At 43.0% G+C, this 15,220-nt stretch overlaps 1 protein-coding gene across 1 annotated transcript; it reads right to left on the reverse strand.

The window, feature by feature from the left end:
- Positions 1–502: 502 nt before the first annotated feature.
- LOC132839920 (cilia- and flagella-associated protein 44) lies at positions 503–14,748 on the reverse strand. Its single transcript, XM_060861134.1, has 31 exons — positions 14,690–14,748; positions 14,349–14,511; positions 14,105–14,207; positions 13,418–13,634; positions 13,200–13,314; positions 12,930–13,094; positions 12,310–12,465; positions 12,120–12,167; positions 10,788–10,887; positions 10,601–10,695; positions 10,170–10,370; positions 9,806–9,916; positions 9,561–9,713; positions 9,175–9,399; positions 8,840–8,982; positions 7,967–8,302; positions 7,488–7,650; positions 7,217–7,347; positions 6,903–7,120; positions 6,455–6,614; positions 6,171–6,348; positions 4,334–4,792; positions 4,039–4,242; positions 3,659–3,854; positions 3,470–3,583; positions 3,082–3,212; positions 2,663–2,779; positions 2,377–2,578; positions 2,130–2,290; positions 1,815–1,949; positions 503–884 (listed from the first exon to the last, which is right to left on the reverse strand). Exons 1-31 carry the CDS (start codon positions 14,746–14,748, stop codon positions 672–674), a joined length of 5,172 nt encoding a protein of 1,723 aa, XP_060717117.1. The 3' UTR covers positions 503–671.
- Between the last annotated feature and the right edge of the window lie 472 nt (positions 14,749–15,220).

Raw genomic sequence — 15,220 nt, forward strand, 5'->3', positions numbered from 1 at the left:
CAACAGCGTTTCTAGTTACCTACGTTCTGTAGGAACATCCATGAATTGGGGGCATGCACCACCTGTACCCAACACAAGAACTCCAAGACTTGACCTGCTGGGCACCTTTACCCTCTCCCCATTCCTAGACGCCCCAGGTCCGACATTGCCATTGACGTTGTTACCGGTTCCAAACCGATATCCTCTCTGTTATGGACCGGTTCTCCAAGATGGCACACTTTATCCCCTTACCCAAGCTCCCCACAGCCAAAGAGAATGCCCAACTCCACCTCCAGCATGTGTTTTGACTTCATGGCCTGCCCAAAGACATTGTCTCAGATCGAGGTCTCCAGTTCTGCCTTTAGTCATCTGTGCACTGCGTTTGAGTCCATATCCCCACCCTGACAAAAACTCATAACTTTCACCATCCCATCAAATATCACCAGCAGCCATCACTGGAACCTGCTCACTTGATCACATTATCTACTAAAGTGCTGTTATTGTAATGATGCAGCTTTTGTCCAGTGGTTTTATTTTTGTCACATGGAAACTTTATTGATCTTAGAGTTTTTCATAAATGAAGATATAAATATTATATATAATATATAAATACATGGCTCACAGTGGATCGAGATTAGCATACAAAAATATGCTGTCGTGGCCTTTTAAGTCAGACAGAGACACAAACGTGTTTATTTTTTAGTAGGCTTACACTGAAGGGTTTTTCTTCTGTTGATGGGGGGTAATTGTGGCACACTCGGGGGTAGAACATGGCCACATTTGCGAGCCATGTTGCTGATCTCCTCCTTCATACAATTAATTTTCTCTGCCTGTTTCTGGACGTGCAGCTGGAGCCTTTTGATGTCCTCTTCGTCACGGCCCCGGGAGGGAATGAAATTAAAACTCTAATACACACAAACACACGCGCAAACACACACACACACACACACACACACACACACACACACACACACACACACACATGAGCAATGAAATTCAAATGAAAATTGTTATGTTCACACCAGGCAGTAATATCTGTCCCAGATGATCGAATTAGAAGTGGATGACGGAGACGAATGCCTCTCGTGTGTTTGGGCCTTTTTACACCTGGTGACTTCATGTGTTGTCTCTGATCCGATAGCTATCTGATTTGTGAAAACTGTTCCATTTACATTAGGCCACATAAATGCGTCTTGGCGAATCGGATATCAATCCGATCTTTCTACTCCCCCCAAAATGCAAATATATTTTACCTCATTTCCGGGGTAATTGAAATGGAACACGCTTTGGTGTATGCGGTTTTCAGAATGCAGTACATTTTAAGACCCATGTCCTAGTGTAACCTTGCTCGTTCATTTTCTGCGATATTTCTTCAAACATACTTTTGTTTCTGTATGTTTTACAAAGCTTTCGTTGGACGCTTTCATCGCTCCAAAGAGCAATAAGTGCCTGTGTTTCGCGAGTGCTCCAACCCTGCGTGTCGTCCATGTTATTTGTTTCTGGTGCGATGCACGACTCGTGAGTCACTTGCGAGTGACGTACTTATGTTTGGGAGGAGTATAGCGCTGATGTATGTGGCTTGAACAACCACATTCATTTACACCTGTCCAGTTTCACCTGAAACGCGTCCCAGACCACCTCCTGAAGGGGTTTGTACAATCGGATTTATATCCGTCTCGAAAACGTTTTGGAGGGCATTTGGACCTGGTCTTTTTACCATCGGATAGCTATCCAATCACAGAAAACGCATGAAGTGATCAGGTGTAAAAACTTAGATGTGTCACTGTATTCAATTTATATTGCATTATCCTCTATGTAGTGAACATGTATAGTACCATCTTCTTAAAACTTTTTTCGATATTGTCCTCCAGCATCTTTTTCTCATTCAGCAGGCTGTTGTATCTGTGCAGTTGTGCTGTGTGCTCCATGGTCAGTTTGGTCAGCTCCTGCTTGGCAGCGTCAATTTCTGCCTAAAACACACACATACTTTTTTAATAAGAACTAAGCAACATCTTTATCCTCAACACATTTATCCAGTTAAAGATAAATATAGCTTCATTTTACAATGTTTGAGGTACGAAGCAACTTATGTTGTTGAACCAGCTTTGAATCCTTGTTCATAATTTGTATTCATGCATGTGTGTGTGTACCATCATCATCCTGCGCTCCTTCCTATTCTTAGCCTCTTGCACTTGATTCTCATATTTCATCTCTTCCAGCTTCCGGTTGCCGCTCAGAGTCTGCAGAGCCTTTAAATCCACCAGCTTCCCAAACTTCTTCAACATCATCGCCTCGTTCTCTGCCTTTAACTCTACATTCACAAATAAACACAACACATGCTTTTCACCAGCTCACCGGACTCCTCCCAGCAGCACAATTCAGTGAACAGAAACTTACCCTGACAATTGGCCTCCATATTTCTGACTTCGTTTCGGAGCTGACGATGTCGTTGACGTGCTTGTCTGTTTAATTCCTTCTGAGCGTTATTCTCCTGCTCCAACTCCTTAATGCGCCCTTGCAGTCCCTTCACAGTTGATGCGTTTATCACCAGCAACTTGTTCGGGTCGGCGAGCATCTCTGGATTATCCAGATGCATAATCTGAGATAGAGATAGGTTTTAGGATGCAGGAACAGGCCTACAGTATACAGTCACTCCAACACACAAACACACACACGTGCGCACCTGGTTTAATCTCAGAGGTACAACTACATAAAGCTCATTGATTTTCTGCTGCTTCTCTCGGTATAAGAGCTCCAGGTCGCCCTCTGCTGCTTTCAGGTTGTTCTGCACGATCTTTTCCTGATACAGGAAACAAACACACAACACACACACACACACACACACACACATATATTGGTGCACATCCGCTGCATTTGACTTAAGATCATAATTTCTACCTGGGCTATTCTTCTCAACTAGGAGTACAGGGAAGGATGTAAAAACAATGTGGCTTTAACTGTGCATCTGTGCATGCACAGGTTCTGTACAAGTCATTCCGTGCTCTGATTTCCACTTTAAAAATGAAGCTGAATTCAGCGTTATAGATGCAGCTAATAATCTGGAGTAAATCATGAAATAAAGAACTGCTGGAATTCTCTTACTTTCTTGGTCAGTGAGTCATACTCCTTCTTCATGTTGTCTGCTATAATCTTTTCCTCATGCAAACGCTCCTCCAAATCCAGACGATGTTCCCTCAAACTTAAAGCGTTCTTGAAAAGCTCCGGGTCACAGGCTTACACACACACACACACACACACACACATATATATATATATATATATATATATATATATATATATATATATATATATATATATAAAGGAATTCTTATATGTTGAAAAAAGTAATCAAATCCAATAAGACGTCGTTTCCCCAAACCTACAGGGACATGGTGTATTTTTTCAGTCCTGAGCTTCTAAAGAACTTCTAATTTGTTCGCTTTTGTAATAATTTATACAAGGCTCTCTTATGATGTTCATGTCAACTTACTTGGAGGACAGACGCTATCGTCAAAGCCAGCAGCTCCATCCAATCCTTCATCATCCTCCTCATTGTCCCAGTCTGACTCTTCATCAGAGTCTTCCTCACTCTCCTCTTCTTCATCTGACACAACAACATGATAAGCACAAACAGCAATAAACACACACATACACACACACACACATATGCAGAACACACCATCGCTGCCAGGCGTCTCTTTCTTCTTTACTCGTTTGACCTTCTTCTTAAAGACTTTGGTGAGGAAATCTGCAAACTTGTTGTCTTCTCCAAGCGAAGCCTGGAACGTTGACACGAGCACTTTCTCACTCTCATGCAGCTTTGCTATGTCTCTTCTCTTTACCTCCAGCTGGCACTTACACTCCTCCAGCTTTGACTAAACACACATACACACACACAAAGTTATCTATAACTGGTCTATACGAATACAAAAGCAAGAAAAACAAGTGTAATACACACACACACATTAACAAACACAAACAGTCTCAAGCACATAAATACAAACAAATACAGACATATAGACAGAGACAGGCAGACATAACACATAAACACACACACACCCTGAGTTCTCTCTCCTCCTGCACGTAGATGTTTCGCCTCTCCTCTAGCAGAAGCTCTCTCTTCTCAAACTCTTTAAGCAGCAGGAGCTCTTGGGACAGTGTAACGTGTCGGAGGTCAGCCTGCTTCATCTGCACGTCCATTGCGCTCTTGTCAAAACGTAGGTCACTCAGCTTAGCATCGAAATCAGACACGGCCTCCTCCATCTCCATCAGAAAAGAAGTGAGAGAGTCACTAACTACATCTGGAAAACTAAGCCACTATTTATCCTTACCTCATACACATAGACAGACACACCTGTTTTATCAGTTTGTCTTGCAGATAAAGATTGCGACTATCCTCTATCTCCTGCTCAGACTCACTGAGGCTCTCCGTGGGGAGTATGTGCACCTCCTCTGTGTGTATGTCTTCCTCCTCTGTGTGTTCTTCATCTGAACCTGTGTCCTGGTACCCGTTCTGTTGCATCAAATCCAGCACACTCTTAGGCTTCTCCTGCTTGTTGTCCCAGTTGTTCAATTTGTCCCGTGCTACGGCGTAGCTTTCCAGTGTTTTACGGTTGTACTGCAGTGCCTTCTCAGGAGTCTCCTCTAGGCTCATAGTGGGTGTGGTGGGTGGTGGGCGGTGCTTCTCTGGGGGGAGGAGTTTCTGGACAGCCAGCAGCTGGTGCTTGAGGGAGCGGAACTGGGAAATGAGAGCTACCTTTGAGTCTCGCAAGGCCAATACACGCTCATTCATCTGGTTTTTCCTCTGGAAAATCTGGATTAGATCACACACACACACACACACACACACACACTAGATTAGATGCCCTTTTTTGCTTTTTCAGGCTGTTTTTGAAATGTAAGAACATGCTTGTGCACAGCTATTTTTGCACCAAAGTGGGTCATGAAAGATTTCAGTCAATTTAGGTGTCCATTCATCCTCGGTGGCTCACTTCACCTGTGGTGTACCCCAAGGGTCGATCTTAGCACTGGTATTATTTTCGCTGAATACTGTATGTTACTTCTGGGATCAATTATGCATAAATTTGGGGTGTCGTATCACTGCTATGCGGACGACACACAACTTTATATACCTATTAAACGTAAAGATAACTCGTCATACAAGAGATTGGAGGCTTGCCTACATGAACTCAAATTATGGCTTACAAATAATTTTATGATACTTAACGATGACAAAACCCAAATCATTCAATTTGGGCCAAAAGAGCACCTAGATGAAGATGCTATTAACCTTGGTACTCTTACTCCTTATCTTACTTCTGATGCTAAAGATCTAGGATTTCACCTAGATGATGGCCTTAAATTAGACAAACAAGTCAACACCATAGTTAGTACCAGTTTTTATCATATTCGCAGGTTAGCTAAAGTCAAAACTTTCTTAAGCAGGAAAAGTTTTGAAACAGTTATCGATGCTTTTATCTCAACTCGACTTGACTGCTGTGATTCTTTGTACTCTGGGTTACCTCTCTCTTCCATCTCTCGTCTTCAAATGCGTCAGCCCGTCTACTCACAGGTAGCCGCAAATGAGACCATATTACACCAATCTTTCTTTGCACTTTCTGCCAGTCCGATACCTTATCGACTACAAGATTCGGTTATTCGTTTTCAAAGCTCTCAATAATTTAGCTCCCAAATATCTATCCTGATTTGATTATGTACAATCCTTCGAGATCACTTAGATCCCAAAATGGTCATCTTTTGTTGGTACCACGATCTCGTCTGCAACGCAGGGGAGACCAAGCTTTCACAGTAGCGGGCCCTAAGCTGTGGAATAGCTTGCCACCACCAATCAGAACTGCTTCTTTGTTTGCTGAATTTAAATCCATGTTAAAAACATACCTCTTTTCCTGTGCTTTTAATTGTTGGTAATTTGTACATGTTCTTTTATATTTATGTTTTTTTTGTTTTTGTTTTTTTTTTTTTTCCTTTTCTTTTAACTCTATGTACAGCACTTTGGCCAGCTCAGGCTGATTTTTAATGTGCTTTATAAATAAAATTGAATTGAATTGAATTGAATTGAAAGCCATTTATTTAAATGAGGATATCGGACCAAGTAAAGACTACATCCTGCACAACAGTTCAGCAACATAAACATATGTTAAACTTCATCTCTGGTTTTAGAGTTTGCATACCTGCTCCTGGAGCTTAACCAACTGAGCTGTCTTCTTCTCCACATTCATCCTCATGTGCTTTGGCACTGTATAGTCCTTCGCCGTTTTCAGTTTAAAGTCACCAATGTTCTCTTTGGCCAACTGGATTGCACGGAGGTCTTCTGGATCCTCGTAGTCCTCGCTGGGTTTGGTAGCATAGCTGAAATTGGAAAAATATGATCCTTTTAAATGATCCTTCTCTATGACTAGAAGTCATTCGGGATTTTACTGCTGATGTTAGACTATGTGTAAAAGTCGAGACTCACAGTTCATCCCACTCTCTTTGCCTCTTTTCTATCTTGGCACGGGCTTTCTCCGCTTTCTCGAATGCCTTTTGCAGTCTCTCAGCTTGTCTGGTCGCCAGCTTGCCACCGGCTCCCGGTGGCACTCGCCGCCTTACCACTGCTGGGGAAGGTAAAGCTTCTTCTGATACTTCTAGAGAAGTATAACACACATTACACAATCATCTGCAGTACTGATTAGCCTCATCTTGACAAGGCATATTTACTTATCAAGTTTAAGACTAGACAGTGAGGCTGGAGAGGGAGCTGTTTATCACATTTATAATAAAGTCACTGATAACTTTACTCCATTACACAACCCCAGTGATTCATTTTCCATAACTATCACATGCCCAAGTGTTTTACTCTTTAATTTGCTGTTAAAAAAATTTTACACGGTGTACACACACCAACATACAGCACAATTACACACCGGTTTTCTGAACAGTGATGACATCAGCATGAGTGTCTTTCTGTTCCTTAAGGTCATGCTCCTCCGGCGAGGCTGGGCTTTCATGTTGCACGGTTTGTTCCTGTTCCTTCATCTGTTCTGGTTTTTTGGGTGGAGCTTCCAACATGTAGGTGGAAACCTTGCGATCACTCCCGATCGCACACACTGTCACTAGTTCACACACGACTGAGTCTACAAACCTGTGGATGGAGAGAGGAATGGAGAGAGAATGAGAAATCAACTTCGCTGGACTATTTCAAATCTTAAGAGTGTGTGAGAAAATGGAGTGACAGCACCTCTCCTTGAGTTTCTGCAGGCCGATACGTTGTTTCTCCGACTCCCAGGCTAATTCTCTCCTCACTTCTGCCAATTTCTCTGCGTTCCTTCTCTCTATTTCTAAACGGAAACGGGGATCGAACTCCATCTCCTAAAACACAAGTCATATTGTCACATCCTTCGTACTGCTACTTGCAGCATTATAGCACACTTGAATGCAAGCTGGGAGAATAATGTTCCTGGTAAAAGTAAATACGCATCTATTTAAGAATGAAACAAGGGCTGTGTTACCGAGGGCTTCAGGCGGACATGTTCCGGCAGACTCTGGTTAAGCTCCTTCAGGGCTTTGAATTGGATTCGCAACTCACCGATCCTCTTACGGCGCTCCTGCTTACTCAATTCAGCTGCCTGAAGTCTGCGATTAAACTCCTGCTTCTGTTTAGCTGTCTCTATACTAAACACACACACACACACACACACACACAATTTATTTGTAATTTCTCGAAGAATTTGGTATAGTTATACTTTGAAGGTCTAAAAGGGTTGAAAATTTGTAGATTTTAAATTCTTTTATATTTGTAATAAATATGTTTCACTTAAATACTATTACTCCTTGTGATGTTTTGCTTTGAGGTGGAGGAAAGGTAGGAAGTTTCTCCAGCAGTTTGAGTAGAAAGTTTGAATCAATTCTAATAATTCTGCTGCAAAAAAGTGTAAGAACTAATCTATGTATAGAGTTTGTGTCTGCTATCATTTCCACACACACACACCTGTCAGCAGCAGGGTCATCTATATCAAGAGGTGCAGGCTCTGTGTCCAGGTCGAGATGTAGCGAGGGCAGTTTGGCGTGTCCCTTCTCAGGTAATAGCTCCATCTCTTCCGTCTTCAGCAGCCTGAAGGAGAAAATGCTTCCATCAGCGCCGGTGCTCAGCACAAAGCAGCTGTCATGGCTGACACGGAGCTGCTGGAGGCTTCCACACCGGCCATCATGAACGCCGAGTGCCCAGTATGCCTGCATGTGCATTGGCTGCAGTTCCCCAGTCTCCAGAGGATATGCTCGGATACTGCCGTCCTCCATCCCACACAGAAGCAGCTGCCTCACGTCACTGGGGGGACAGAAGACAAGATGCAAACACAAGAAAACAAATTCTGTGTGTGTGTGTGTGTGTGTGTGTGTGTGTGTGTGAGTGTGTGTGTAAGAGAGTGTGTGAGTGTGTGTGTATGTGTGTTAGTGTGTGTGTATGTGTGTGTGAGTGTGTGTGAGTGAGTGTGTGTGAGTGAGTGTGTGTGAGTGAGTGTGTGTGAGTGTGTGTGAGTGAGTGTGTGTGTGTGTGAGAGTGAGTGTGTGTGTGAGTGTGTGTGTGTGTGTGAGTGAGTGTGTGTGTGAGAGAGTGTGTGAGAGTGTGTGTATGTGTGTGTGAGTGTGTGTGTGTGTGAGAGTGTGTGTGAGAGTGTGTGTGAGAGTGTGTGTGTGTGTGAGTATGTGTGTGTGAGTGTGTGAGTGTGTGTGTGAGAGTGTGTGTGAGAGTGTGTGTGTGTGTGTGTGAGTATGTGTGTGTGAGTGTGTGAGTGTGTGTGTGAGAGTGTGTGTGAGAGTGTGTGTGTGTGTGTGTGTGTGAGTATGTGTGTGTGAGTGTGTGTACCAGAAGCAGACAGTGAGGATGGCGTTTTGATCGGCATCTTGGACTGGGACATAAGCAAATGGCTCATCTTTGCTTTCTGACAAGTCTGTAGACTGCTGCTCTGAGAACTTACAGTGATACAGATACCCAGCGTCATAGCCTCCCTGTGAGAAAAAGAGAAAGAGAGCGAGAGAGGGAGAGAGAGAGAGAGTGAGAGAGAGAGAGAGAGAGAGAGAGAGAGAGAGAGAGAGAGAGAGAGAGAGAGAGAGAATATAGGATGTGCTTTAAAAGGTAGGAAAAGCTGTGCATTTTGTGAATTGTGTGTGTGCATTTTGTGAATGTTTGTGTGTTTGTACCACAGAAAGCCAGAATGCTCCAGGCTCAGTAGAGTAGAAAGCGCAGTGAACAGGACTGGGGGGACTGGGGATAAAGAGTGGTGGTAGCTCATCATCTTCCTCTTTGTCTTTCTCTTTGTCTTTCTCTTCCTCTCCCTCTTCCCCTGTAGGAGTTTTTTCCTTATCCTGAACCTCTTTCTTTTTCTTCTCCTTCATGGCCTGTCTTTGGGATAACTCTGTGTCCCTCTGAGTCAAAACACACACACACACACACACACACACACACACACACACACACACACACACATATATATACAGGAATTACACTTATACACTTATATCACTTTATTATAATTCATGTATAAAGAATGTTGTGTGCACTTTAGTTCCTCAGGCCTGCTGCTGACCTTAATGCGTGATTTGATGCTGTGAAAGCAGAAGTGCCTGATGGGAAGGTCCTGCAGATGGTATGTGTTTCCTGTAGTGGGAGCAAGTGTGTCAGGAGCTTCGACCTCCACGACATGAGCCATCTGACATACAACTAACAGAGTGTTTCTGTCCTGGATCAATCAAACAAACAAACACACATTTCCTAACAGCATACCAACAAAACGTATAATTACCATGTGATAAACTTATTTACACAACTCACATGTGACTGAGGAGCCCACTGCAGATCCTGCACCGGTCCTGGAACTTTCACAAAACCGATTGGCTCATATTTGTCCCCCACTGAGAAAAAGAACACTGTGCCATCCAAACTCTGCAGAGAGAGAGAGACGGAAAGTGAGTCACAGTGAGAAAAAGCAAGAGTCAGACACACATGCAGTGAGATGGACACACACAAGTAAAAGAATCACAAATGAGACAGAGGCACATACACACACAGTTAAGAGAGACACACAATTGAGAAATACACACATACACACACACACAGCTATAGGACTCAGTATTTAAAGTCGACACCACACACCACATGCACACACACACATACAACCTCACAGTAACACACATACCCCGGTAGCCATGATCATCCCATTGTGCTTGTAAGAGATGGCTGTCACAGATGAATTATGGGGTTTGAAAGCCTGTTTGAGATGAAGCTCTGAGACACTGTGTCTGGAAAATGCATCTTGGCTCTGAAGTTTATAGAGCTCCAACAGACGCACAACGCCATCCTCAAAGCCCACCACAAGGAGACCCTCACCACCAGACAACTAGAGAGAGAGAAAGAGAGAGAGACCAAGTACACAGAACATGTTGATGTTGAAATATCCCATTTAAACATTTCTCTTAATCCTAAATGTACAGGAGGATCCTCAAGCACTAGGACGCCAAATTTCAATTCCAAATATATTATTTTAATAGATGTCTTCTATTTTTCTTCCCATAGTAAAAGTAATTCTAGCTAAAAAATCAAAAGACATGGAACACAAAAGGAACACACCGTACGAGGGGCCCAGGTGAGAGCGCTTCCTCCCTGTCTGTAATGGCTGACTGTGAGCTGCGTGTTGGAAAGGAAGTCAAAAATCCTTACTGAACCTGCCACAAAGAAGAGATTTTGTGTGCGTACTGACAGCCTTTAACAATACTAACAAAAGCCATTAACAAGATCGTAACAAAATGACTCTTACGGTCTAATGCAGTGGTGGCCATCAGGTGACTGAATCCAGACACATCCATTCCCTTGATTGCACCAGCGTGAAATGAGAAAAGACACTCAGGATCTAGGCTCTGCAAACACACACACACACACACACACACACACACAGAATTGCACCAATCCAGTCTGATAAAATCTGATTGCAATAGACATACTGTATGTAGAGACTTTAGGGCATGAGTGTCCAAACAACAGCTCACCTCCATTCTGAAAAAAATATTATAATTAGCCTGCTAAAATTAGCCTGCTAGGGTTAGCATCGATTATCATGCTGTTTTGCAAAACCACTTGAGCAACAAAAAAACACAGGTGTCTGGTAGACTGAGTGAATAACTGGAAAAAAAGTACTTGTTACAATTAAATGGAGGGCACGGTGGCTTAGTGGTTAGCACGTTCGCCTCACACCTCTAGGGTTGGGGGTTCGATTCCCGCCTCCTCCTTGTGTGTGTGGAGTTTGCATGTTCTCCCCGTGCCTTGGGGGTTTCCTCTGGGTACTCCGGTTTCCTCCCCTGGTCCAAAGACATTCATGGTAGGTTGATTGACATCTCTGGAAAATTGTCTGTAGTGTGTGAGTGAATGAGAGTGTGTGTGTGCCCTGCGATGGGTTGGCACTCCGTCCAGGGTGTATCCTGCCTTGATGCCCAGTGACGCCTGAGATAGGCACAGGCTCCCCGTGACCCGAGGTAGTTCGGATAAGCGGTAGAAGATGAGTGAGAGAGTGAGTAAATAGACGTGTTTACATTTGTTGCCTTTTGACTCGTTTGGAGCGCACACACACACATACACACACACACACACACAAACACACTGAAGAAAAGGTCTGTAAATATTGAGCTCTGTACTTCTTCTTCCACTTTCAGCTTTTACCGTTAGCTTTGACCTCTTACCTGGCAGCTCCATCTCCAAAATCCTTCTACCATTATAACATCTCCCTCCTCTGTACATGTCCAAACCATGTCAATCTAGCCTCTCTGTCCTTGTCCCCATAACAGCCAACCTGAGCTGTCCCCCTGATGTGCTCGTCCCTAATCCTGTCCATCCTCGTCACTCCTAAAGAGAACCTCAACATTCTCATCTCTGCTACCTCCATCTCTGCCTCATGTCTTTTTATCACTGCTACAGTCTTTAACCCAAACAGCAGAGCTGCTCTCACTACTGTCTTCTACACCTTTCCCTCGATTCTTGCTGACACTCTTCTGTCAATCCTGACACTTTTCTCCACCCACGCCAACCCGCCTGCCCTTTCCTTTTCACCTCTTTTCTACACCCTTGAGCTCTGTACTCATTTATAATAAAAACTCACTGTATTGAAGAATGACAAGTCCAGTTTCCAGATTCCTCCATTAGAATCCTGAAAAGAAACAAACGTTTAACAAACAAAAACTTTAAAGCAGCAAAACAGCTAGAGTTAATCCAGCTAGGCTGTGTCATAACATATCATCATGCGTGTTGAATTTGTATGAAGTTATAGTGTGAGTTTAAAGTGTGTAGACCTGTGCAAACCAGAAAGTGGAATCTGGGACGGTGCTCCTGACCATGGACAAAAGGCTCACATTGCGGCCTACGATCAGTTCGTTCATGGGCTCCATCTCGAACAGCCCACTGTCGTCCACACAGTCTGCCGCATCGATGGTTTCCAAATCCCAGCACTACAACAGACATATTGCTAACTGTATTTTTCACATTACTCTTAAACACACATATAAAGAAAACTATTACAATGCCGAAATTCATGTACGCATAAAATTTATAGTGGATATATGCACTGGATTTATAATCAATAACAAAAAGAAAAGTGTACAAAATAACAAAATTAAATAAATATATAAAATGGTCAAATATTGCAGTAATCTGGAATTTAAAAAATGTAGGTCATCTGCTTAAAAAAGGCAACTCTTGCACTAACTAATAGACTTTTTTCTTTTAGTCAAGATATTTCCAGAATAAAGCACTTAAGATCAAACTTCTGAATCCTAGACGCTGTCCAATTTGTCCCATGCATCAGACCTGAATTTAAACCATCATGTGACCCATGTACACATCTCTAATTAGATTAGATTATTCTCTAAAGTTGACAGAGGCAGAATCAACAGCCCCTGCAGAGGCAACTCACCCTGACTGCTCCATCGGCCCCCACAGTTATCAGCTCTCCTTCATCCAGTGCAAACTGCTGTATAGGCCCTTTGTGACAGGTGCGCCCGGCTTTCCGTCTGATCTCAACCTTTATCAGACCTCCATCCCATAATAGCATGTTTCCCCACTCTGAACCTGAGACCACCTGATGGCAAGAGAAACAGGAAGACAAGGTATTTGGTGGATGCTTCTTGTGTGTGTGTGTGTGTGTGTGTGTTTGTAAGCATATCCATGTGGTCATCAAACACACCTTCCCATCAGGGAGTTCAACATGGCCTTCTATATCTGTCGTTGAGGTCTTTCCAAACCTTCCCAGCATGCCTTGCAGCTTCAGACCGGTGAAGGTTTTGGCCATTTTCCAGAACCTACAAACCAGCAAGCAGAATTCTACTAAATATACAAGCGTACCATGAGTATTAGCATTAAAGGTGTATACATGCACGTTTGCAGTAACGAATGAACTCTGACTTGATGTGTCCAGAGCCGGCGGTGGTGAGCTGGTCCGGGTTGTCTGGTGAAAATGTGACACGGTAGATATCCTGAGAGAAGGCTTTACCGTGCAGCACCACTTGTTCCTGGTTCCAGTCCCACACCGTCAGCATGTAATCAGGAGCGCCTCCAACGCTCGCCAGCAGTGTGCCGTCACGATTAAAGTTCACACAGCTGTATGCCTTACCTGTGCCTCCTGTTCAACACAAAAGCACAAACATGCTCATTTCAGATGTATTTCTATCATTAACACACAAAACACATGTATTAAGCTCTTTTTTGTGAATGAAATCATTACATTTATCTTACACTTTTTCTTAAAAAAAAGAATTTCACTGAATTTCACTGAGTGAAAATCCTTTAAGTGTCTTGCATAAAAGTGGCATGCTGTTATAGGAAAATAAACAATGAGCAAACTGTATGTGTCTCTTATAGCACAGCAATTTGTCAACAATTAGACTGTTTACTTATTAATGTGTCTTATTCACTTAAAGTAACTTAAGTTATAATAGCTGTATTAAATCCCTCACTGAGCTTTACATATCACCCTTAAGCCATTGCCTTAGGGGAAGATTTTCATGTGGAACTGATTTATTTTTTATAGACGTTTGAAAATATGTTTGTCAAATAATCTACAGTTTTGTAGTTTCAAATATTAGACAATACCTCTGAGCTTACGATGGGGCTGCAGTGATGGATATGCGTAAATAATTATATCAGGCTGATTGCCTTTCTCTGCCATGGCAAAATATCTCCTACTGGGATGAGGCTTCAGACACAGACAGAAAGAGAGTCTGGATTAAAGATTCATCAAATACTCAAACACAAAATGGATATCATTTAGCTGTATTATGTTTCATTATTGTTTTATAAACAATGCAGAAATTCTGGTCACAGTGTGTCAGACTACCTTAATGGCGCCGATGCCTCCTCCACTGCAGCTGGGGATATAACGCTGCTGTTTGGTGGTCATGTTTAGAAGGACCAACATGTTTCCAGCCACGAAAGCCAGCGTGTCCTTGTCCAGCAGCTGCAGGTTTCCTCTTCGCTTGCAGTCATAACCTAATGAATGTCTGGCTATTGGTTAAAGATTGATTCTCAGGATTGTAATGTATGCAGACAGACAGACAGACATACAGACAGACAGACAGACAGACAGACATACAGACAGACATACAGACAGACAGACATACAGACAGACAGACAGACACACAGACAGACAGACAGGTCTGCTGTTTAATTGCAGGATACGAGAGTTGCAGAAGGTTCTTTGGGATGTTTGAATCCGGGCTTGTAAATGCATCGGCCATCGTCTCTGAATTTAAACTACACAAACATAAGAATTATTTAAGACTTCACTAAAGCTGTTAATAATTTAAAAACAATTTTAAAAAATTTGTTTAACGGGGAACTCCCGCGGTGACGGGACATGCTCCTACATCAATGAAAGGTGGTTTAGTCAAAACAACTTGGAGCTCAATATGCTCAAAACAGTGGAGATGATAATGGACTTCATGAGAAACCCCCCCGAACTCCCCCCCACTCTGGAGAGCACTGTGGCTGCACTGAAGGCATTCAAGTTCCTGGGCTCTACCATCTCCCAGGACCTGAAGTGGGACACTGACATCATGTAAAAAAAAAAGGCCCAACAAAGGATGTACTTCCATAGTCAGTTGAGGAAGTTTAACCTGCTACATGAGCTGCTGAAACAGCTCTACTCAGCCCTCATCAAGTCTGTTCTGTGCACATCAATAACCGTCTGGTTTGGCTCAGCTACAAATC

The sequence above is a fragment of the Tachysurus vachellii genome, chromosome 25 (assembly GCF_030014155.1).
Source record: "Tachysurus vachellii isolate PV-2020 chromosome 25, HZAU_Pvac_v1, whole genome shotgun sequence".
NCBI lineage: Eukaryota > Metazoa > Chordata > Actinopteri > Siluriformes > Bagridae > Tachysurus > Tachysurus vachellii.